At 43.8% G+C, this 26476-nt stretch overlaps 1 protein-coding gene across 2 annotated transcripts in view; it reads right to left on the minus strand.

The window, feature by feature from the left end:
- Positions 1 to 26476, minus strand: part of VEPH1 (ventricular zone expressed PH domain containing 1) — a 988289-nt gene that overhangs the window by 664981 nt on the left and 296832 nt on the right. For both annotated transcript variants that reach the window (XM_063916128.1, XM_063916129.1), the window contains exon 6: positions 13698 to 13907. In XM_063916128.1, the coding sequence (XP_063772198.1) occupies positions 13698 to 13907 (210 nt within the window). The remainder of the gene's footprint in view (positions 1 to 13697; positions 13908 to 26476) is intronic.

The raw sequence follows: 26476 nt of genomic DNA on the forward strand, positions 1-26476 counted from the left end.
TATATGGTAAGGGTCCAACTTCCAAAAAATACAACAGTTGTAATCAGAAGCCCAAAGAATGACCATGTAGAACAAACACACAGTAAATGTTGCCTACAGTAGCTGCTCTACTTGCCTATTGATTTGCAAATGCATCAGCTTTTTTAAGACTTTGCAGGCCATGCGAGTGATTCAGACCTGATCGTTGGGTTGCTAAAATTGTAGCCCTGCGATCAGATAGTCACCGCCCAAGGGGAGTGTATATTCCCCATGCACGTGTGCGATCGTATGTGTACGCCGAGCTGCTAAAAAAAACCTCAGTCAGCGGACAGCTGCAAATCCGTTCACACCTCACTCACCAGTGGCTGTTCTTTGCCTGTGTGTGCAGTCTGTGCGCAGCCCAAGACTGACTTCTACAGTGCGATCAGAACGGGCTGATCGGGGCTGGAATTGACATCACACCCCCCTTCCCCTGAAAACTTGGGCATGCCTGCGTTTTCCCTGGCACTCCCAGAAAACGTCCATTTACTACCCACAAACGGCCTCCTCCTGTCAATCAGCAGCCGTTCTATTGAACGGCTGATATATTACTTGTCCGTCGGCTAGTGTGTGTGAGTGATATGTCTGTGAACGCCGTCGTTCACAGACATATCACGTCAGACCTGCGGCACAGCTGAAGGCCAATATATCTAATGATATATTGGTGCATTGTGCTGTGTGTACGGGCAGTCAGACAACCGTCCATACACTTGCTGCAGATGTCGGCACTGATTGACAGCACAACTGGGCGGGCACATGTAAATGCCTGCCCAGTTCGTGACGTAAGTGCGATGGATCGGGCAGTGTGTATGCATAACACACTTCCCAGTCCGTCTGTAGATAGATCTGCAGATCAACTGATCTGCAGATATATCTATAGGTGTGTACCCAGTATAACATGAGTCACGCATATAAACAATAATATGTAACTAAGAGTGTACATTTTTATGCTTCTCCGCATTCATTATGATTACCTACCCCATAAATTATGGTAGTATTTTTTAAAATGTTGAATTTCAGCTTAATTTTTGTGAGTAGGTCATTTAAACTTCTAAAAATTAACATGAAATGTAACGTGAGTCACATGGAATGACCCATATAAATTCTGAAAGGTTAAACACAATAGACATTTGTCTTTTCTTCAAAGTTACTATGTAACATGCATTTGAAAATTATGGATAGAAAGTTCACCTCACAACACGCTTTCACTTCCAGATTATTGGGGGTAATTCCAAGTTGTTCGCAGCAGGAATTTTGTTAGCAATTGGGCAAAACCATGTGCACTGCAGGGGAGGCAGATATAACATGTGCAGAGAGAGTTAGATTTGGGTGGGGTGTATTCAAACTGAAATCTAAATTGCAGTGTAAAAATAAAGCAGCCAGTATTTACCTTGCACAGAAACAAAATAACCCACCCAAACCTAACTCTCTCTGCAAATGTTATATCTGCCCTCCCCCCTGCAGTGCACATGGTTTTGCCCAATTGCTAACAAACTTGCTGCTGCGATCAAATCAGAATTACCCCCATTGTCAACTTAATTTCTCATATGTCCCTTGCACGTATCTCTTATACCAACCAATGGTAATAAAAGTTGACAATAAAGACTCAGGACAGAGCATCATAGTTATACATTATACATCTATGAACACAAGCACAGAACCGGCCCTAACCGATATGATGCCCTAGGCAAGATTTTGTCTGGTGCCCCTAGAAGTGCTGCTATCCGGCTCTAACATGGCACCCCTTTCCCAGCACCATCACCACTCACCCATAGCAGTCCTCATTTTGGTGCTCCTACTCTCTATATTTTAAATAGAAACAGTGCGCGTATTCGGCACACAGCCCAAAAAGAGGAGTGTTCTTGCTGAGAAGAGGCATGGCCACACAACAGTACCCCCAATTAAAATTACACACAGTAGTGCAACTTTATTCATATTTTATCATTAGTGTCCCTTATTCACGTTACATCACACAGTAGTACCACTTTACCTTATATACGTTAGTCCTCACAGTAGTGCCCTTTATTCACATTACTGTACATCATACTGAATTGCTCCTTATTCACATTACACCACACCATATTGTTATTTATTCACATTAGACCACACAGTAGTGCCCTTTCTATACATTATGCCACACAGAAGAGCACCTTATACACATAATGCCACACATTAGTAATGCATTTATACACATAATACCACACAGTAATGTCCCTTACACATATGACACACATTATTAATGACCTTATAAACATAAGGCGCCTTACACATTATGCCAACTTTTATTAGTGTCATTATACACATAATGGGGGTCATTCCGAGTTGATCGCTCGCTGCCATTTTTCACAGCGTAGCGAACAGGTTACTACTGCACATGCGTATGCACCGCAATGCGCATGCGCATCATACGGGTACAAAGCGGATCATTAGATTTAACAAAGAATCCATTTGCACAGCCGATCGCAAGGAGATTGACAGGAAGAGGACACTTGTGGGTGTCAACTAACCGTTTTCAGGGAGTGTTTGGGAAAATGCAGGCGTGTCCAAGCATTTGCAGGGCGGGTGTCTGAAGTCAATTCCGGGATCAAAAAGACTGACGTGATCGCAAGGGCTGAGTAAGTCCAGAGCTACTCAGAAACTGTAAAAAAAAAAAATGTTGTCCCACTCGGCTGCACACGCGTTTGCGCACTTGCAAAGTGAAAATAAACTCCACCATGGACGGCGACTATGCATTTGCACGGCTGCCAAAAGTAGCTAGCAAGTGAACAACTCGGAATGACCCCCAATGTCCCTTACACATATGCCGCACATTATTAATGCCCTACACACATAATGGGGGTCATTCAGATCTTATCGCTGGGCTGCGTTTTTTGCTGCCCTGCAATCAGATAGTCGCCGCCTACAGGGGGAGGGTTAAATTGCTGTGCAAGTGTGTGATCGCATGTGTAGCAGAGCTGCACAAACTGATTTTGTGAAGTCTCTGCGCAGCCCAGAACTTACTCTTCCCATGTGATTGTTTCCTGCTGATCGGGACCGGAGCTGACGTCAGACACCCTCCCTGAAAATACCACCTGCGTTTTTCTGGACACCCACAAATGGGCTTTTCCTGTCAATCGTCCATGCGTTCTGATTTTTGCACCATCCCGTCGCTAGGCACCGATGCCTTTTGCTGTTGTGTGATGGACCGGCACATTGCGGTGCATACACATGCGCAGTTCAGATCTGATCGAAAATGCACACCAGTGATCAGATCTGAATTAGGCCCCATGTCCCTTACACATATGCCCCACATTATTAATGCATTTATACACATCACACACATAATGCCCCTTACACATATGCCCTATATTATTAATGCCCTTATCCACATTATGACATAGTATCCCTTACACATATGCCCCACATTATTAATGCATTTATACACATCACACACATAATGCCCCTTACACATATGCCCTATATTATTAATGCCCTTATCCACATTATGACATAGTATCCCTTACACATATGCCCCACATTATTAATGCATTTATACACATCACACACATAATGCCCCTTACACATATGCCCTATATTATTAATGCCCTTATCCACATTATGACTTTGTATCCCTTACACATATGCCCCACATTATTAATGCATTTATACACATCACACACATAATGCCCCTTACACATATGCCGAACACTATTGCACACATAGGCGTGCGCAGCACATTTTATGAGGAGGTGCACCATCGGAGGCGTGTGTCTAGCACCGCCTTTTGGGCGTGTCTAGCACCATCTATTGACGGTCAACGCAATATAAGATACATTGTCAGATGTTGTGGTGTGCACCAAACAAACACCCCTGATGGCACTCACTGCAATTACACTGCTCCTACTCAGCCTGGTCTGGCTACCCCTCTCTTTCCCCTGAAAGCTGCAGCAGCTTACTTACAAGTCACTCACTGACAGTCGCAGACTAGTACTGCTGCTGCTGGAAAAACAAGTGACGTGTCAATGTTGCTGCCAACCGCCTGCCAGTATTGAATTTGTCTTCCTAAGAGGAACGCTGGCTGCATGCTGATCCTCATCAGTGGTTGGCATTGGCATAGCATAGAAGGAGAGAGGTGGGCGTGTGACGGGTGGGTGTGTGAGCAGCATGACATCATCACGTCACATCACACTGTTTTTGTACATTGAGGTGGAGCCGGGAGTTTGAAAGCCGGTGGCAGTGACACCCTTGATTAACCCATGCGTCCGGTCAGTAATGCAGTCCTGACAGTTCCCCATGATAGTTTTTAAACAATTTTGCATTTAGTAGGAATATTATTATGATCACCATTTATATTTTTATGTTTATGCTTACTCCATGTAACTGTGGCCCTCATTCCGAGTCGTTCGCTCTGTAATTTTCTTCGCTTCGCAGCGTTTTTCTGCTTAGTACGCATGCGCAATGTTCGCACTGCGACTGCGCCAAGTAATTTTGCTATGAAGATAGTTTTTTTACTCACGGCTTTTTCTTCGCTCCGGCGATCGTAGTGTGATTGACAGGAAATGGGTGTTACTGGGCGGAAACACGGCGTTTTATGGGCGTGTGGATAAAAACGCTACCGTTTCCGGAAAAAACGCGGGAGTGGCTGGAGAAACGGAGGAGTGTCTGGGCGAACGCTGGGTGTGTTTATGACGTCAAACCAGGAACGACAAGCAGTGAACTGATCGCAGATGCCGAGTAAGTCTGAAGCTACTCTGAAACTGCTAAGTAGTTTGTAATCGCAATATTGCGAATACATCGTTCGCAATTTTAAGAAGCTAAGATTCACTCCCAGTAGGCGGCGGCTTAGCGTGTGTAACTCTGCTAAAATCGCCTTGCGAGCGAACAACTCGGAATGAGGGCCTGTATCTCTAATATTATCTCATTAGGTTATATATAATAATTGCTAATTATATATATATATGCTTTAGACATATTAATAATATCACTGTATCATTTTCATCATTGTTTTAATTTTCTTTATTTTACTTTTTGACACGTAATATACAAACAATCGTTATTGATACATTCAAGATGCAACAGTTTCTGTATACATCTATATGACATATTTTTTTACTGGTGATTTTTTCTTTAATGATACTGAACTTCCAGTTATTGTATAAAGGTTCTGAAGGTCCTTAAAATATATATATAAACACTCAATACCTATAGTGTGCATTGATAATTACAGCTGGGATAAGCGTCATAATATACTATATCAGTATCGCTTTTTTAGTGTTTATGACACTTTATTTTATTTTATTCATGTGTTCATGTGCTAGCTCCGCCATAGCTTTTTAAATTTCATTCTATTAGGTTCTATCTTTGAAGTCATGTAATCAGTTATATTGTTAACCAACAGCCAAGGAATCTATATATAAGTGCATGTGTTATCATTGGTGTATTAGTATATAGATTAATTGCATCTGTGCAGGCTCAATTAAGAGCCCTTTAAATAACACATGCTTTGAAAAAGGAGTCATCTTTGAAAAAGTCACGGGTCACGTGACGAAACGCATCAGGACTCCTCCCTCATTGTCCTTTCACCGAACACCTGCTTCCTAGGACGCCTCCAGGTCACAGCCATTTTACCTGGCCCTCACCCACGGCAGTTGCGGGCGGCTTCCATTTGGCTTCACATCCAGCCGCAGGCGCTGTGCGGCTACGACGACCGTCTCCAGCATCTTCCACCCCGTTGTCTACCGGCGGACGGTGCACATCCAGGTAGTCTGGAAGGAAGTTTCCTCATACAGCTGGGCACTTCTGACGGCGCTTTGACTCAGCAGCCACACACCTGCCACCATCTATCATCTGCACAGCATTTACAAGGTGACACTAGCAGACTAATCGAATAAACCTTGCGGCCGGTTGATTTATCCAGATACCATACGTACCCTCCAGCTTTTCCACCTATTGGGCAAATTCTTGGACTTACCCGGGGACGCTCGGGTTCACCAGCCCCTATGGAGAGGTAATCTCATATATATATATATATATATACAAATACTTCATGCTGGCAATTCTCATTATGTGCAGTTCCAGTGATATGCTCAGGAATTACATCTAGCAGCTGTGGCAACAGCGTCTCTAAAAGGACTGCAACACTCTGTTACATATTATCGAGTTCAGTGAAATCTCAATGATACTAAGTACAACAATCAAAGCTTATACAATTCATGTGTTTTTTAAACTTCTGTATTTGACAAATTAAGCGAAGTCATAAGGAATAGTACTTATGAATTATCTATTATGTAATAGTATTTTTATTCTTATTAGAGTATTGTCATTAATAAATACATATACTTTTTATTAATATATTTGATTCCTTGGTTGTTATTGAACCTGTGCAAATCTGGTGTGTGGTTTTTTCGTGAGCGCCTCTATTAATTTTTGCATCAGGTTAATCTTTTAGGAGTATTGCACATCTCCACATAGCGGCGAGCGTGTTCCCACACCTTAAATTCCAGGTTCATTTGATTTTCAGCATATTACTTAAGACAGGCGCAGCAAAATATTCTCTTTTTCTTTGTCTGGGACAGTAATAAGCCTGCTCAGCGATCGCTGCATCAGCCATGTGAGATCAGGGTGCCAGACATTAGGGGGTGCCTGTGCGCACCAGGCACCTCCCCTGCGCACACCTATGATTGCACAACCAACCCACCCGCACACAGCACTCACACGGCCGCTAACACTGTGACCTCTGCCTCTGCTTGGATACAGATGTGTCCTCATATATCTTACCTCAATACGCCATGCAGCAGGAGATGCTTGGCGTGAGTCAGCAGCTCTGCTAACGTTGGGTGCCTTTTTTTGATAAAAATCCATCTTATTTGCATTGCTATGTGACTAGGATGCACAAGCAGCTTCTGCTGATTAAACTGATATGCGGCATGCCTATATTCTATGTGTGTCTGTGGCTGTATCTGCATATGAAATGCTTCATTACAGTGATTTCCAGGAATACACTGTAACATAACATTTCGTATGTAGATGCAGCAGCAGTCAGACACAGAATACAGGCATGCAGCATATCATTTTAATCAGGGAAGTTGCTTGTCCCCTAGGCATTCCAAATGCCCTGGGCATTTGCCTAGTTTGCCTATGCCTAAAGCCGCCTCTGCACAAGCAGGTAACAACAGGCAATAGAATTTCATGGTCATTACCTCACACAAGGGTTATTTCCCCAATTCAATCCTCATATTGATCTATGATAAGATAATTTTACATTTGTGCTCAATTCATGCTTGTGCTTGGATTTCACATCATGTATATAAATCCTATATGTACTGTATAATAAGAACATAAAGGATAACTCATTTGGAACTGAATTTTCAGTTTGTGATTTAATGCTGGGTGCACACTGGCCGATATAGTGTCCGTTCAAGTAAACAGCCGATATATATTTTGGGTGCGTAGGCCGGTGTATACCCCCAATATCTCTGTGAACAACGTTGGTCACAGTCATATCGCATCGGTTCTACAGCACAACCAATGGCTGATATACCTGCAGATATATCAGCACATCATGCTGTGTGTATGGGCGGTCTGCACACCACCCATGCACCAGCCGCAGAGGCCACCAGTGACTGACATCACAACTGGGCGAGCATATGTAGTGCCTGCCCAGTTGGGATGTCAGGCACAACACATCGGGCCGATGATTGTCTATGCACTTACCAATCATCAGATATATCCGGGGATTGGCCATAAGGACGATTCGTTGGCTCAGTGTGTACCTAGCAATACACTACGTACAGTACTTTGTCGTGCTACTTGGCAGTACCTCCTTTTAAAAATTGCATAATAGAGGTAGATGAACCTCAGTGTATGTCTTTCGGAATGCCTATCTATATTTAGATGATAGAAAATATGGTGAATATATCAATGTACATTCAAGATGTGTAAATATCTATTAATTATTTAGACCAAGATTTCCCCTCTAATATGTTTAAGATTTGATTCAGTAATCGTATCTCATTTGTTAAAACACTAATGACAGGATGTAATGGCGTCCAAGTTTGCTGGAGTTTTGTTGGTTTTGTAAAGCGGCAGTCATTTACAGCGCAAAACCATGCCTTGTAAATGACTGCTGCTTTAAAAACGTCCACGTTTGGCTGTCATCCAGCACTTTCAGCAAACTCGGACGCCATTACATCCCGACACATTTCTTCATTTTTCTGTATATAAATTATTTTAAATGATCAGGTAGAGGAATGAGAAACATGATTTAGGAGAATTAAACATTAAAAAGCTATACATAGGGTTTGACAGTTTAAATTTCAAGGCTTTAAAAAACAAAATAATGATTGTTTTCCCTTTCTTCATCTCAGAAAGGAGAAACTTTAAGTTCCTTTATTTTCCTTTCCAAGTATAATAAACTTTAATCAAGAAGTTACATTCTGCAGGAGGTTTAAGAATTTAGAATATATTACAGAAAATGTAATCAAGTTCTGGAACAATTTTGGGGTAATTGAATTCGGTTCTATGTTTCACACTATTAATCTAAGTTCTGTCTCCTAGCAATCAGCAGCCATTAAATGCAGTTAAACTGATGGCAAAGCGTGTTATAACATTTTATGTGTCAATACACTATGGGGGTCATTCCGAGTTGTTCGCTCGTTATTTTTTTGTCGCAACGGAGCGAATAGTCGCTAATGCGCATGCGCAATGTCAGCAGTGCGACTGCGCCAAATAAATTTGCTATGCAGTTAGGAATTTTACTCACGGCATTACGAGGTTTTTTCTTCGTTCTGGTGATCGTAATGTGATTGACAGGAAGTGGGTGTTTCTGGGCGGAAACTGGCCGTTTTATGGGAGTGTGTGAAAAAACGCTACCGTTTCTGGGAAAAACGCGGGAGTGGCTGGAGAAACGGAGGAGTGTCTGGGCGAACGCTGGGTGTGTTTGTGACGTCAAACCAGGAACGACAAGCACTGAACTGATCGCAGATGCCGAGTAAGTCTGGAGCGACTCAGAAACTGCTAAGAAGTGTCTATTCGCAATTCTGCTAATCTTTCGTTCGCAATTTTAATATGCTAAGATTCACTCCCAGTAGGCGGCGGCTTAGCATATGCAAAGCTGCTAAAAGCAGCTTGCGAGCGAACAACTCGGAATGACCCCCTATGTTCCCTAGAAAAAAATCAATATATAGAACAAAATATTTACATTTGATTTGATTTTAAACTCTTCAGGGATATTGGGGGTCATTCCGAGTTGTTCACTCGTTAACGATTTTCGCAACGGAGCGATTAAGGCAAAAATGCTCATGCCCATGGCACGCAGTGCGCATGCGCTAAGTATTTTAGCACAAAACTTAGTAGATTTACTCACGGCCGAACAAAGAATTTTCATCGTTGAAGTGATCGGAGTGTGATTGACAGGGAGTGGGTGTTTCTGGGCGGAAACTGACCGTTTTCTGGGAGTGTGCGGAAAAACGCAGGCGTGCCAGGATAAAACGCAGGAGTGTCTGGAGAAACGGGGGAGTGGCTGGCCGAACGCAGGGCGTGTTTGTGACGTCAAACCAGGAACGAAATGGGCTGAGCTGATCGCAGTGTAGGAGTAAGTCTCGAGCTACTCAGAAACTGCTAAGAATTTTCTATTTGCAATTCTGCTAATCTTTCGTTCGCTATTCTGCTAAGCTAAGATTCACTCCCAGAGGGCGGTGGCCTAGCGTGTGCAATGCTGCTAAAATCTGCTAGCGAGCGAACAACTCGGAATGAGGGCCATAGTACGTTTACTTTTATTTACAAGTAACGGTTATTTTCAATTGCAAAATTTTTGAAGTTTGAATATATATTTATAACTAATTAATTAGTCAATATAATCAATATTTAAATTCTATTTACAAACAACACATATATAATTTCTGTATATTTAATTGGGACACATCACAAGTATGAAACAACAATTTGAAACATCAAAGTGGTGTATTTTTTCAACATAATACAATTAAAAAGAATGTGTGCAACAAAAAAAAACAAATATGTACTCTGGATATGTTTATGAATTGTGTTTGTATTCATCTAACAAGTTTTTTGAATTGTGTCTATTCAATGCAATGCAACTAGTAAACGTCCAGATTTGTGGCCATTTAGCGCTCGTGGGTATTTTTGTGTCAGTGTATATTCTGTTTGTATTTTTTGTGCCAGTGCTCATGCAGGTAGCTGACTGAGTGTGGGACTGTGACAGGTCTGTATGTTATTCCATAGTTGGCTGCTGCTGCAGGGGTAAAGGCTGTGATCTGATTAGCTCTATGAGAAAGTGACAAAGGCAATCAAAGCTATCAATATTCTCTTTTGCCTAGCAGCAGCCTAGCAAGGTGAGGGACTGAACCAATCTCGTCTTAGGCAGAGAGAGACAGCCTCCATCACACCCAGGAAGATCCCCTGATCTCTACATATGCAGGAATAGAGCCGCACAATGTCATATGCAGATGGGACAGAAAACCAAAGGAATATGCCCAAGTAACAACCAATCTGTAAACCAATAAAACAAGTTTATAGGGGAGTAGATATATGCAATGATTGTTCACTATCCTCATTCAGGGGCAAATGTATTAACCTGAAGAAGGTATAAGAAAGTGATAAACCAGTGATATGCGCAAGGTGATAAAGGCAGCAGCCAATCAGATCCTAACTGTTAATTTACATATTGGAGCTGATTGGCTGGTGCCTTTATCACCTTGCACATATCACTGGTTTATCACTTCCTTATGCCGTCTCCAGGTTAATACATCTGCCCCTCAGTCAGATAAGTTACCACAGCATTGTGTTCCATTTTCTTAATGTTTCCATAGTAAACAAATGGAAACCTTTCAAATATGGCGAGAAAACAAACATGAGTTTACTAGAATTCAAAGCGGGGATTGCAGCAACATGAATTCAAATGGGTGAAAACACCAAAAAAAGGGGGAAGGTCTTCTCACTCTAATGTGGAAACACCACCACAAAAAGCAAAATGTTGGAAGAAGGTTGTACCTGAAATTATATTAGCTGGAGATGGAGATGGACATTATACGAAAAAATGGTCCTTACCAATCTTTCACGACTCCACAACACAAACTGTACCAGACGCACTCAGTACATTTGCAGAAAATGCAAAGATTCAGTGTGTTCAGAATGTAAGGAATCATTTCATACTTAACAACCACCAAAGACCAGTGTACACATATGGGGGCACTTCATTTTTCTGGCTAATCGACGCTTCTATAATTAAAAGTATTAAATTGTTTTTTATTATTATATATCGCTAAAATTATAAATTCGTCCCAGAAGAGGTTAAGATACAAAGTACATGTAAAATGTAGTATTATTTACACTTATATAGGCCCTTATAAATGATTTCTTCTTTGCGAAAATAAGGGCTATACTGTAATTGACTTAGGTAAGAGGTCTTTTACATTTAAAGCACTGTACTAAGTTTATGTTCATGAACAGACAGGACCAGCATTTCTCATTTGTTTTGGGAAAAAGGAGTCAGAAGACTGACAGCGGAATCCCAAAGGCCAGAATGCAGACGTATCCCGGTATTTTCAGACTACCCCCTACCTTTAATCCTAACCCAGCCCTCCCACAGCCTAACCTTAACCATCCCATCTGTAGCCTACCCTAAACTCTCCACACCTGCAGGCTAACTCTAGCCTACCCCCTAGTGTCTAAGCCTAATCTTAACCCCCCCACACTAACCTCCGGGGTACGTGGGATTCTATCGGGTTTCCATGGTAAAAACACATTATTAAACATGCATTTACAGTACATATAATTTGTCCATTTAGATAATGGCGAACACACCACAAGTTTATAAGGTGGTACAAGTCTCCGGCCACACCCACATACTGGCCTCTGACCTCCTATGAAAATAACTTGAAATACCTACACTGTGCAATATTAAAGGAGTACCGCAGCTTCAATAGGCCTTGGTACAACACTCCCCCTTTCTCATTTATTATTACTCCAACATGTATCTCTAATATTGGAACCTTGCACTCACTTTTATTGAGGTGGTCTCTAAACTTGATCATTATTTTGGGTTTACTTTTGCCTAGTAGTTTTGATTCAGACATTTTATGCTTTTTCTCTGTGCCAACTATGGACAAACTTTTGGAATTCTACCTGACTTTTTTTATGTTCTCATGCAGTCATCCCCACACCCCAACAGTGTAACACATTCCCTCTGCCTTTATATTATGCCCCCATTTTATTGGATTGTGAGAGAATTACCACATCACAGTAATACTGGCAGGAGAGCTCTGGTCAAACATAAAGGGATTCTGAAGAAAGAAAGCAACAATTCTATATAACTGTTCTGCATGGGGAGCTCTGCAGGCAAACATAAAAACTAATTAATACAGTATATACTAGAGAAATATAAAGAGAAAAAATAGGGATAGAGTCTCTTTAAAAGGATGCGGATAATTTACTAGCTGTCGTAATCCCTGCAGTCAGGATACAGATGCCAGAATCCTGACGGCCGAAAATGCCGACAGCCGGAATACCAGTGCAACAGGGCTCATGAGTGTCCAACACCGATAGAGATAGAGAATAGATCGTGTAGCGAGCACAGCGGGCCATTGAGCCCGCAGCGGTGGGAGCGCAGTAAGCCCACATGGGGAATCTTAGCGCTCACCCCACTGCCAGCATTCCGGTGGACAGAATGTCACTGTCGGGATACTAACAGACGGCATCCCATCCACCGGCAAATCATCCCGTCCACCGGTAATCCCCTTTAAATAATTATTTGATCACAGTTTGTGTTAGAAGTAAAACTGAGATGAAACACTGGGGCAGATTTATTAAGCCTGGTGAAGTGATAAAGTGGAAGGTGATAAAGCACCAGCCAATCAGCTCCTAGCTGCCATGTTACAGGCTGGGTTTGAAAAATGACAGTTAGGAGCTGACTGGCTGGTGCGTTATCACCGTCCACTTTATCATTTGACCAGGCTTAATAAATCTGCCCCACTGTTACTTTCAATGGCTGGGTAATTATTGGCCAAATTTCAAAGCTTGAATCACGTTATTCTGTTCTGGGACTCTAGTTCTGTGATTCTCAACCTCGGTCCTCAGTGCACACTACCAGTCAAAGTTTTAGTGATATCCATGTTTGGTCAAATCAAAATAACTGAGATATTAATTAAGTCACCTATGCTCAAGTACGGCTATCCTTAAAACCTGGACTTTTAGTGTGCCTTGAGGATCATAGCTGGGAACATGTGCTCTAGATGAATAGTCAAATGAGCAATATTGGTGTAATCCTTATCAGTGAAAGTTTTAAAAGGGTTTGTTCGAAAAGCTTTCAAATACATTTCTTAGTAGAAAGAAAAAGAGTAGAAAACATTATATAAAAGATAAATATAAGTCCTGTAAGTTTTATATTAATTTAGTAAGATTTGTATAGGACGTTTCTGATCTTTACTGTGGGTTCACATGAACGGTCTCATTAAATATCCACCTCCAGATTTCCTCATACTAAACATGAACCTTCTTATCTTATGACCCTTGACTTCATTATTCGTTAGAACGTAAATGGCAGTACTGTTGCTGCAATGCGAATGATAAAGCCATGACAAATAACAGCTACAGGAAGTCACAGAGTTAAGTTATACATCTGTACCGATTTTCATTAATTTATTTTTATTTTAAAAGGCCAGGAATTAGTAATTGTTACATACCTCATTCACATTTCCCACTGCTCCGTAAATCTTTGCTATCTGTCCAATAAGGCATGGGAAATGTTCACCAATTTCTTTTAACGTGGGAAGAGATCCAGCCAGTGTAAGTGGTTCATATGATGATATGTCTAAGAATATATTGAGGATGATATCGCTATAGCTTGGATCAGATACATATTCCATAAGGCAGGGTAATGTTTCTGCCAATATCTGTAAAAGAAACATAAGTAAACTGTACTGTTGAAATTACAATGAAGAATATAACATTGCTCAACACAAAACACTATAATGGCCCCTTATTATACTGTTATAGCACACGGTGATAATTAGTCAGCTTTACTGCACTTGTCAAAGATACATGCTAGGTGACAGGTGAGGGTGGCTCCTAATTCTGACCTCTCCTTCTTACTACTGCTATATGTCAGCAATTTGTTTCCTCTTCTCCCTATCAAATCAAGAAGTTCATGCAAAGCAATTAAAATATACCTCTGTATGAAAAACTGCCGCCTGTTCACAATTCTTTCTAACTGCTAGTAGTAATGAGACGGAGGAGGCCTGGGGAGTCGGTCATACCTCGGGAACTAAGCAGCACACAGCATAAGGGGGAGCAGAACAAGATCACTCAACTGTAAGCACACAATGCTAGAGAAGGCTCAGTGTTACAGCCTCCAGCACACACATCTGTAGAGAGTTCTGTAACCGCTGCCAGCATTAAGTCATAACCATAATGGGACTCACCAGGCCTTCAGCCTGGAGAGATAAGTCTGGTTGCTGCCAGTCAGTGCTCTCTACAATGGGATCCGGGGTGCCCCTTGAGGAGAAGGAAATCTGTAAGATGAGAGCACACACTGCCACAGGACTGGGCAGACTTATAGTATATGGTTGTACTGCTACAGGTCCCAGTATAAAATCTGTCTGGGTGTCCTGGTACCTGTGGGCTGAGCTGTTCTTGCATAGATACCCATTCAAGTATAATATAGAGGCTGGGAATGTATAGGAACAAGAACAACGGGTATCTGATTATTACTATGGGTTCATTTGAACGTCTCATTGCGTATCCACCTTCCGATCCCTTCTTTTACAGCTTTTGCCCATTTAATTGATGAGTGTATTTTGTACCCTATTCTAAGGGGGGAATTCAAATGTTTGAAAAGTCGGTTGGGTGTCCGTTTTTTCCTGTCTATTAGATAGGAAAAAACAGATGCCCAACTGACTTTTCAAACAATTGAATATTACCTTAAGTGTGCTATATCGGTAGCTCTGAACATGATCAAAAAATATGTCCAATGAAGATTAAAAAATAGCAGTGATCGCGCCGAGCGAAAAAAATTGTGGCTCCCAGGGACCCACTACGTTTAAAAATTACTACTCCACTGTTTCTGGGTCCTATAACATATTATGGGGGTAGAGGCAGGGAGAAGCTGGTTAGAGCTGGAGGCAGAGGTTAGAGTGCAGCTAGGGGTAGAGGGGGTAAGGGCAGGCAGTGCTGGAGGTAGAGAGGAGTAAGTGCAGAAAGCAGTTGGGATAGTGCTGAGGGTTAAGGAAGGAGCTGGGGGTAGTGACGGGCTAAAAGTAGATAGCAGCTGGGGTAGTACTGGGGGCAAGACGGGGGATAGGGGCAGACAATACTGGGACTAGTGGCTTGGCGGATAAAGGCGGAACACACTCCTGAGCGCCACTCCCTGCTGACGGCACATGTACTTTTTCAGAATTGGTAGGGATCAGTGGGGACGCTCTCCTGTGGGATTGGCTATAAGTTTAATGAATGATGTCTGCCTTGCCTGGCTGCTCCTCCTCCACTTGTATAGTCCTCTCTGCAGCTGGGCAAGGGAGACATCAATTATTAAACCTTTAGCCAATCCAGGTGGATTGAAAAAGTGAGTCCCCAGGCACCAAAATCACGTAAAATATCACGCAAAACACTGGTTAGCACTAAAAAATATGTTCTTATTACATGCAGATTTTTCATACACCACTTATGTTTGTTTAAAAACACCACTCTGAATCAGGCCCATACCCATCAGGGTTCACTTTTGTCATAGGCCAAATAGCCAACAAACATGTTTTTGGAGTGATCGTTTAAACTTTTCCCTTTCCAGTGCAGTCACTGACATATGAGAGATATTGTAAAGTGCCAATCAATCAGCTTCTGCCATTTTTCAAACACAGCCTGCAAAATGTAAGGTAAAAGCTGATTAGTTATTACATTTTATATCTCTTACAAATTTATCTCTCTGTGAGAATTGATAAATCCCCCCTGACATTAAAATTTTATGTTAAAGTGATGTTTATAGTATTAATATGTTTTCTCAAATGTACTGCTAGTGTCCTACTTTAATTAAACTATGTGTTTACTAGAGATGAGCGCCTGAAATTTTTCGGGTTTTGTGTTTTGGTTTTGGGTTCGGTTCCGCGGCCGTGTTTTGGGTTCGAACGCGTTTTGGCAAAACCTCACCGAATTATTTTTGTCGGATTCGGGTGTGTTTTGGATTCGGGTGTTTTTTTCCAAAAACACTAAAAAACAGCTTAAATCATAGAATTTGGGGGTCATTTTGATCCCAAAGTATTATTAACCTCAAAAACCATAATTTACACTCATTTTCAGTCTATTCTGAATACCTCACACCTCACAATATTATTTTTAGTCCTAAAATTTGCACCGAGGTCGCTGTGTGAGTAAGATAAGCGACCCTAGTGGCCGACACAAACACCGGGCCCATCTAGGAGTGGCACTGCAGTGTCACGCAGGATGTCCCTTCCAAAAAACCCTCCCCAAACAGCACATGACGCAAAGAAAAAAAGAGGCGCAATGAGGTAGCTGTGTGAGTAAGATTAGCGACCCTAGTGGCCGACACAAACACCGGGCCCATCTAGGAGTGGCACTGCAGTGTCACGCAGGATGGCCCTTCCAAAAAACCCTCCCCAAACAGCACATGACGCAAAGAAAAAAAGAGGCGCAATGAGGTAGCTGACTGTGTGAGTAAGATTAGCGACCCTAGTGGCCGACACAAACACCGGGCACATCTAGGAGTGGCACTGCAGTGTCACGCAGGATGTCCCTTCCAAAAAACCCTCCCCAAACAGCACATGACGCAAAGAAAAAAAGAGGCGCAATGAGGTAGCTGTGTGAGTAAGATTAGCGACCCTAGTGGCCGACACAAACACCGGGCCCATCTAGGAGTGGCACTGCAGTGTCACGCAGGATGTCCCTTCCAAAAAACCCTCCCCAATCAGCACATGATGCAAAGAAAAAGAAAAGAAAAAAGAGGTGCAAGATGGAATTATCCTTGGGCCCTCCCACCCACCCTTATGTTGTATAAACAAAACAGGACATGCACACTTTAACCAACCCATCATTTCAGTGACAGGGTCTGCCACACGACTGTGACTGATATGACGGGTTGGTTTGGACCCCCCCCAAAAAAGAAGCAATTAATCTCTCCTTGCACAAACTGGCTCTACAGAGGCAAGATGTCCACCTCATCTTCACCCTCCGATATATCACCGTGTACATCCCCCTCCTCACAGATTATCAATTCGTCCCCACTGGAATCCACCATCTCAGCTCCCTGTGTACTTTGTGGAGGCAATTGCTGCTGGTCAATGTCTCCGCGGAGGAATTGATTATAATTCATTTTAATGAACATCATCTTCTCCACATTTTCTGGATGTAACCTCGTACGCCGATTGCTGACAAGGTGAGCGGCGGCACTAAACACTCTTTCGGAGTACACACTTGTGGGAGGGCAACTTAGGTAGAATAAAGCCAGTTTGTGCAAGGGCCTCCAAATTGCCTCTTTTTCCTGCCAGTATAAGTACGGACTGTGTGACGTGCCTACTTGGATGCGGTCACTCATATAATCCTCCACCATTCTATCAATGTTGAGAGAATCATATGCAGTGACAGTAGACGACATGTCCGTAATCGTTGTCAGGTCCTTCAGTCCGGACCAGATGTCAGCATCAGCAGTCGCTCCAGACTGCCCTGCATCACCGCCAGCGGGTGGGCTCGGAATTCTGAGCCTTTTCCTCGCACCCCCAGTTGCGGGAGAATGTGAAGGAGGAGATGTTGACAGGTCGCGTTCCGCTTGACTTGACAATTTTGTCACCAGCAGGTCTTTCAACCCCAGCAGACCTGTGTCTGCCGGAAAGAGAGATCCAAGGTAGGCTTTAAATCTAGGATCGAGCACGGTGGCCAAAATGTAGTGCTCTGATTTCAACAGATTGACCACCCGTGAATCCTTGTTAAGCGAATTAAGGGCTGCATCCACAAGTCCCACATGCCTAGCGGAATCGCTCCGTGTTAGCTCCTCCTTCAATGCCTCCAGCTTCTTCTGCAAAAGCCTGATGAGGGGAATGACCTGACTCAGGCTGGCAGTGTCTGAACTGACTTCACGTGTGGCAAGTTCAAAGGGCATCAGAACCTTGCACAACGTTGAAATCATTCTCCACTGCACTTGAGACAGGTGCATTCCACCTACTATATCGTGCTCAATTGTATAGGCTTGAATGGCCTTTTGCTGCTCCTCCAACCTCTGAAGCATATAGAGGGTTGAATTCCACCTCGTTACCACTTCTTGCTTCAGATGATGGCAGGGCAGGTTCAGTAGTTTTTGGTGGTGCTCCAGTTTTCTGTACGTGGTGCCTGTACGCCGAAAGTGTCCCGCAATTCTTCTGGCCACCGACAGCATCTCTTGCACGCCCCTGTCGTTTTTTAAAAAATTCTGCACCACCAAATTCAAGGTATGTGCAAAACATGGGACGTGCTGGAATTGGCCCAGATTTAATGCACACACAATATTGCTGGCGTTGTCCGATGCCACAAATCCACAGGAGAGTCCAATTGGGGTAAGCCATTCCGCGATGATCTTCCTCAGTTGCCGTAAGAGGTTTTCAGCTGTGTGCGTATTCTGGAAAGCGGTGATACAAAGCGTAGCCTGCCTAGGAAAGAGTTGGCGTTTGCGAGATGCTGCTACTGGTGCCGCCGCTGCTGTTCTTGCGGCGGGAGTCCATACATCTACCCAGTGGGCTGTCACAGTCATATAGTCCTGACCCTGCCCTGCTCCACTTGTCCACATGTCCGTGGTTAAGTGGACATTGGGTACAGCTGCATTTTTTAGGACACTGGTGACTCTTTTTCTGAGGTCTGTGTACATTTTCGGTATCGCCTGCCTAGAGAAATGGAACCTAGATGGTATTTGGTACCGGGGACACAGTACCTCCAACAAGTCTCTAGTTGGCTCTGCAGTAATGATGGATACCGGAACCACGTTTCTCACCACCCAGGATGCCAAGGCCTCAGTTATCCGCTTTGCAGTAGGATGACTGCTGTGATATTTCATCTTCCTCGCAAAGGACTGTTGAACAGTCAATTGCTTACTGGAAGTAGTACAAGTGGGCTTACGACTTCCCCTCTGGGATGACCATCGACTCCCAGCGGCAACAACAGCAGCGCCAGCAGCAGTAGGCGTTACACGCAAGGATGCATCGGAGGAATCCCAGGCAGGAGAGGACTCGTCAGACTTGCCAGTGACATGGCCTGCAGGACTATTGGCATTCCTGGGGAAGGAGGAAATTGACACTGAGGGAGTTGGTGGGGTGGTTTGCGTGAGCTTGGTTACAAGAGGAAGGGATTTACTGGTCAGTGGACTGCTTCCGCTGTCACCCAAAGTTTTTGAACTTGTCACTGACTTATTATGAATGCGCTGCAGGTGACGTATAAGGGAGGATGTTCCGAGGTGGTTAACGTCCTTACCCCTACTTATTACAGCTTGACAAAGGGAACACACGGCTTGACACCTGTTGTCCGCATTTCTGGTGAAATACCTCCACACCGAAGAGCTGATTTTTTTGGTATTTTCACCTGGCATGTCAACGGCCATATTCCTCCCACGGACAACAGGTGTCTCCCCGGGTGCCTGACTTAAACAAACCACCTCACCATCAGAATCCTTCTGGTCAATTTCCTCCCCAGCGCCAGCAACACCCATATCCTCCTCATCCTGGTGTACTTCAACACTGACATCTTCAATCTGACTATCAGGAACTGGACTGCGGGTGCTCCTTCCAGCACTTGCAGGGGGCATGCAAATAGTGGAAGGCGCATGCTCTTCACGTCCAGTGTTGGGAAGGTCAGGCATCGCAAACGACACAATTGGACTCTCCTTGTGGATTTGGGATTTCAAAGAACGCACAGTTCTTTGCGGTGCTTTTGCCAGCTTGAGTCTTTTCAGTTTTCTAGCGAGAGGCTGAGTGCTTCCATCCTCATGTGAAGCTGAACCACTAGCCATGAACATAGGCCAGGGCCTCAGCCGTTCCTTGCCACTCCGTGTGGTAAATGGCATATTGGCAAGTTTACGCTTCTCCTCCGACAATTTTATTTTAGGTTTTGGAGTCCTTTTTTTTCTGATATTTGGTGTTTTGGATTTGACATGCTCTGTACTATGACATTGGGCATCGGCCTTGGCAGACGACGTTGCTGGCATTTCATCGTCTCGGCCATGACTAGTGGCAGAAGCTTCAGCACGAGGTGGAAGTGGATCTTGATCTTTCCCTAATTTTGGAACCTCAACTTTTTTGTTCTCCATATTTTATAGGCAGAACTAAAAGGCACCTCAGGTAAACAATGGAGATGGATGGATTGGATACTAGTATACAATTATGGACGGACTGCCACGGTTAGGTGGTATAAAAAAACCACGGTTAGGTGGTATATATTGTAATACAATTATGGATGGACGGACTGCCTGCCGAGTGCCGACACAGAGGTAGCCACAGCCGTGAACTACCGCACTGTACACTGGTTGATAAAGAGATAGTAGTATACTCGTAACAACTAGTATGACTGACTATGACGGTATAAAGAATGAAAAAAAAACCACGGTTAGGTGGTATATATTGTAATACAATTATGGATGGACGGACTGCCTGCCGAGTTCCGACACAGAGGTAGCCACAGCCGTGAACTACCGCACTGTACACTGGTTGATAAAGAGATAGTAGTATACTCGTAACAACTAGTATGACTGACTATGACGGTATAAAGAATGAAAAAAAAACCACGGTTAGGTGGTATATATTGTAATACAATTATGGATGGACGGACTGCCTGCCGAGTTCCGACACAGAGGTAGCCACAGCCGTGAACTACCGCACTGTACACTGGTTGATAAAGAGATAGTAGTATACTCGTAACAACTAGTATGACTGACTATGACGGTATAAAGAATGAAAAAAAAACCACGGTTAGGTGGTATATATTATAATACAATTATGGATGGACGGACTGCCTGCCGACTGCCGACACAGAGGTAGCCACAGCCGTGAACTACCGCACTGTACACTGGTTGATAAAGAGATAGTAGTATACTCGTAACAACTAGTATGACACTATGACGGTATAAAGAATGAAAAAAAAACCACGGTTAGGTGGTATATATTATAATACAATTATGGATGGACGGACTGCCTGCCGACTGCCGACACAGAGGTAGCCACAGCCGTGAACTACCGCACTGTACACTGGTTGATAAAGAGATAGTAGTATACTCGTAACAACTAGTATGACACTATGACGGTATAAAGAATGAAAAAAAAACCACGGTTAGGTGGTATATATTATAATACAATTATGGATGGACGGACTGCCTGCCGAGTGCCGACACAGAGGTAGCCACAGCCGTGAACTACCGCACTGTACACTGGTTGATAAAGAGATAGTAGTATACTCGTAACAACTAGTATGACTGACTATGACGGTATAAAGAATGAAAAAAAAACCACGGTTAGGTGGTATATATTATAATACAATTATGGATGGACGGACTGCCTGCCGACTGCCGACACAGAGGTAGCCACAGCCGTGAACTACCGCACTGTACACTGGTTGATAAAGAGATAGTAGTATACTCGTAACAACTAGTATGACACTATGACGGTATAAAGAATGAAAAAAAAACCACGGTTAGGTGGTATATATTATAATACAATTATGGATGGACGGACTGCCTGCCGACTGCCGACACAGAGGTAGCCACAGCCGTGAACTACCGCACTGTACACTGGTTGATAAAGAGATAGTAGTATACTCGTAACAACTAGTATGACACTATGACGGTATAAAGAATGAAAAAAAAACCACGGTTAGGTAGTATATATTATAATAATACAATTATGGATGGACGGACTGCCTGCCGACTGCCGACACAGAGGTAGCCACAGCCGTGAACTACCGCACTGTACACTGGTTGATAAAGAGATAGTAGTATACTCGTAACAACTAGTATGACTATGACGACGGTATAAAGAAAGAAAAAAAAATACCACGGTTAGGTGGTATATAATTATACAATTATGGATGGACGGACTGCCTGCCGAGTGCCGACTGCCGACACAGAGGTAGCCACAGCCGTGAACTACCGCACTGTACTGTGTCTGCTGCTAATATAGACTGGTTGATAAAGAGATAGTATACAACAATATACTACTATACTGGTGGTCAGGCACTGGTCACCACTAGTCACACTGGCAGTGGCACTCCTGCAGCAAAAGTGTGCACTGTTTAATTTTAAATTAATATAATATTATGTACTCCTGGCTCCTGCTATAACAACCTGCAGTGCTCCCCAGTCTCCCCCACAATTATTATAAGCTTTTATACATTGATGTGCAGCACACTGGGCTGAGCTGAGTGCACACAGACTGAGTCACACTGTGTGACTGCTGTGTATCGTTTTTTTCAGGCAGAGAACGGATATAGCAGAGAACGGATATATTAAATAAAAGTTAACTTAACAACAACTGCACTGGTCACTGTGGTAAACTCTGTCTGCACAATCTCTCTCTCTCTCTCTCTCTTCTAATCTATTCTAATGGAGAGGACGCCAGCCACGTCCTCTCCCTATCAATCTCAATGCACGTGTGAAAATGGCGGCGACGCGCGGCTCCTTATATAGAATCCGAGTCTCGCGAGAATCCGACAGCGTCATGATGACGTTCGGGCGCGCTCGGGTTAACCGAGCAAGGCGGGAAGATCCGAGTCGCTCGGACCCGTGGAAAAAAAAGTGAAGTTCGTGCGGGTTCGGATTCAAAGAAACCGAACCCGCTCATCTCTAGTGTTTACTGCTGTTAATTTAGATGTTTAGTTTTACAATTAGAATCATTACATTTCCACTCTATTTATTATTATTATTATTATTATTATTACTATTTATTGTTGTCGTTATTATTTTGATTATTATCATTTATTTACAAGGCATCACATCAGCCCACAGAGGCGTACAAGGGAAATCTGAGCAAAACAACTACAAATGACACAATGAAGAAATAGCAAATTAAACTAGAGATGTGTGGCAGGCACTTTTCGTGTTTTGTGTTTTGGTTTTGGTTCTGGTTCCATCCTCGTGTTTTGGATCTGGATTGGTTTTGCCAAAACCACCCTTTCGTGTTTTGGTTTAGGATCTGGATGATTTTTGCAAAATACATAAAAACATCTAAAAACACAGAATTTGGGGGTAATTTTGATCCTACGGTATTATTAACCTCAATAACATTCATTTCCACTCATTTCCAGTCTATTCTGAACATCTCACACCTCACAATATTGTTTTAAGGCCAAAAGGTTGCACCGAGGTGGATGTATGACTAAGCTAAGTGACACAAGTGTGCGGCACAAACAACTGGCCAATCTAGGAGTGGCACTGCAGTGGCAGACAGGATGGCAGATTTAATTAAAAGGCCCCAAACAGCACATCATGCAAAGAAGAGGTGCAATGAGGTAGCTGTATGACTAAGCTAAGCGACACAAGTGTGCGGCACAGACACATGGCCCATCTAGGAGTGGCAGACAGGATGGTACTTAAATAAACCAGGCCTCAAACAGCACATCATGCAAAGAAGAAAAAGAGGTGCAATGAGGCAGCTGTATGACTAAGCTATATGACACAAGTGTGCGGCACAAACAAAATGGGACGAGCTGGAATTTGCACAGCTGTAATACACGCACAATACTGGTGGCACAGGAGAGCGTACCCCTAAACCACACACACACACACACACACACACACACACACGGCAAAGCCTGTAAAATTAATTTGGATAATAATAACCCTTTTATTTGGAGCTATTATAATAATATGCAGCACAGGCGAGCGTACCCCTACAACACACAAAATTATTTGGAAAATAATATAAGGAATGTATGTAAGCCTTTTATTTGGAGTAAATAATATACAGCACAGGACACCACCACTGGACTTATGGCAGCACAAGACACCACCACCGGACTGATGCAGCACAAGACAGCATCACTGGACTAGACTTATACGGCAGTACCCCTGGACCTATATGGCAGTACCCCTGTAGTTGTACGGCAGTGTCAGACAGGATGGCACTTTAAAAAACTAGTCCCCAGACAGCACATGATGCAAAGAAGAAAAAGAGGTGCAAGATGGAATTGTCCTTGGGCCCTCCCACCCACCCTTATGTTGTATAAACACAATTTTCTATCCAGCAGGTCTTTGAACCTCTGCAGACTTGTGTCTGCCGGAAAGAGAGATACAACGTAGGCTTTAAACATAGGATCGAGCACGGTGGCCAAAATGTAGTGCTCTGACTTCAACAGATTGACCACCCTTGAATCCTGGCAAAGCGAATGAAGGGCTCTATCCACAAGTCCCACATACTTAGCGGAATCGCTCTGTCTTAGCTCCTCCTCAAATTTCTCCAGCTGCTTCTGCAAAAGCCTAATTAGGGGAATGACCTGACTCAAGCTGGCAGTGTCTGAACTGACTTCACATGTGGCAAGTTCAAAGGCTTGGAGAACATTGCACAAGATGGAAATCATTCTCTACTGCGCTTGAGTCAGGTGCATTCCCCCTCCTTTGCCTATATCATAGGTGGATGTATTGGCTTGAATTGCCTTTTGCTGCTCCTCCATCCTCTGAAGCATATAGAGTGTTGAATTCCACCTCGTTACCACCTCTTGTTTCAGTTGATGGCAGGGCAGGTTCAGGATTGCTTGATGGCGCTCCAGTTTTCGGCACGCGGTGGCTGAATGCCGAAAGTGGCCTGCAATTTTTCGGGCAATGACAGCATCTCCTGCTCGCCCCTGTTATTTTTCAAAAAAAAGTTTGAGGATCCGGCAGCTGAGATTTGCCCGAGGAGGTAGCAGGCAGTGAATGGACCAGATGAGGGGGCTGGATATAGTTCCTTCGCTTGGGACACGGAGCAATGAAGAAGGTAGGCGGGGTTTGAGAGTCAATGGAAAGTATTTATTATGTACAGGGCTGAGGTAGAGGACCGAGGCTGGAGCAAGATGGTTAAAGACGTGGCAGGGGGCGAAGAACTCAGGACTGTGATTTGAAAGACGAGATTGTAGATGATGAACTGTGGAACTGTGGATGGTGGTTGAAGACGTGACTGGAGACAAGGACTGTGGAATGTGGTTTGTTAAATGAGGCTGAAGATAATAATCTGCAGGCTGTGGTCGGTGGTACAAAGGCGTGGCTGGTGAAGGAGATCTGTGGAGTGTGGCTTGAAAGACAGGCAGAAGACCCGGGGCCGACTATGCCCAAAGACTCTTACTGGACCGGGTTTTCCAGGAGCGCTTCCACAGGCAGTAACAGGCTAGAAACGGCAGGGCTGCAGCAGCAACAGAGAACCGACCAAGCAGGATCAGGAGGAACCAGAATACAGCAGGAATCCTGGGAGCACAGGCTAAAGCACCTACAACAGGGTTGTAACTTGAAGCACTGGCATCCCTGTCCTAAACCAGCCCCCTTTTATAGGGAGAGCTTTCCCTGGATTGGCTGGAAGAAACAGGAAACAGGAACTATGCTTAAAACTTGGTCTCCAACATGGCGGCGCCCAGTAATGCAGACCTTTTTGCAAAGCCACAATGCTCACTGCCCCTGGTCTCCTAGCAACGGCTCAGCAAGAGCGACCGACTGTAGCGGCGTCCCACCGCCACGAGTGGACCCCCTCACCCCGCTACTGCTGCCCACGGATGCGGCGCAGAAGCCCAGCTCCGCCGCTGCCCGCGCATCGCCAAGGATGCCAGCCCCGTGGCCCCAGCGTACCGGTAAGACTCCGGACGTTGACAGTACCCACCCCCCCCACCCTTTGCGGGTGGACTCCGGACACCTATGTGGTTTAGTTGGAAACTTGGCATGAAATGTCCGATGAAGTCTTGGAGCATGGACATCCTCTGCATCTACCCAAGATCTCTCCTCTGGCCCATACCCCTTCCAATCAACAAGGTACTGGATGCGACCATAACGTCTGCGAGAATCGAGGATCTTGTGAATCTCAAATTCGTCTCCATGTGCTGATTGGATCTTGGGTGATTTAGGCACAGCGGCTCTGAACCGATTAAGTACCAATGGTTTTAAGAGAGAAATATGAAATGCATTAGGAATTCTCAACTGCGGAGGTAATTTCACTTTGTAAGCCACATGATTCAACACTTTTTCGATTGGGTAAGGCCCAATAAATCTGGGAGCAAACTTTTTTGTAGGAACCTTTAATCTTAGGTTACATGTGGAAATCCAAACCCGATCTCCTACCTTAAGGCTTGGTACAGCTTTTCGTTTCAGATCTGCATAGGTCTTATATCTCTTGGATGTCTTGAGCAAAGTCTTGTGAACTTGTTTCCAGGCTTCAGTAAATTGTCGAAGTGTGACTCTGCAGCAGGAACCTCGAGCATAGGCAGAAGTTGGAAGTCAGGAACTCTTGGATGGTAACCATAATTAATGAAGAATGGAGAAGATTTTGTGGCAGAG

Source organism: Pseudophryne corroboree, chromosome 4 (assembly GCF_028390025.1).
Source record: "Pseudophryne corroboree isolate aPseCor3 chromosome 4, aPseCor3.hap2, whole genome shotgun sequence".
Classification (NCBI taxonomy): Eukaryota; Metazoa; Chordata; class Amphibia; order Anura; family Myobatrachidae; genus Pseudophryne; species Pseudophryne corroboree.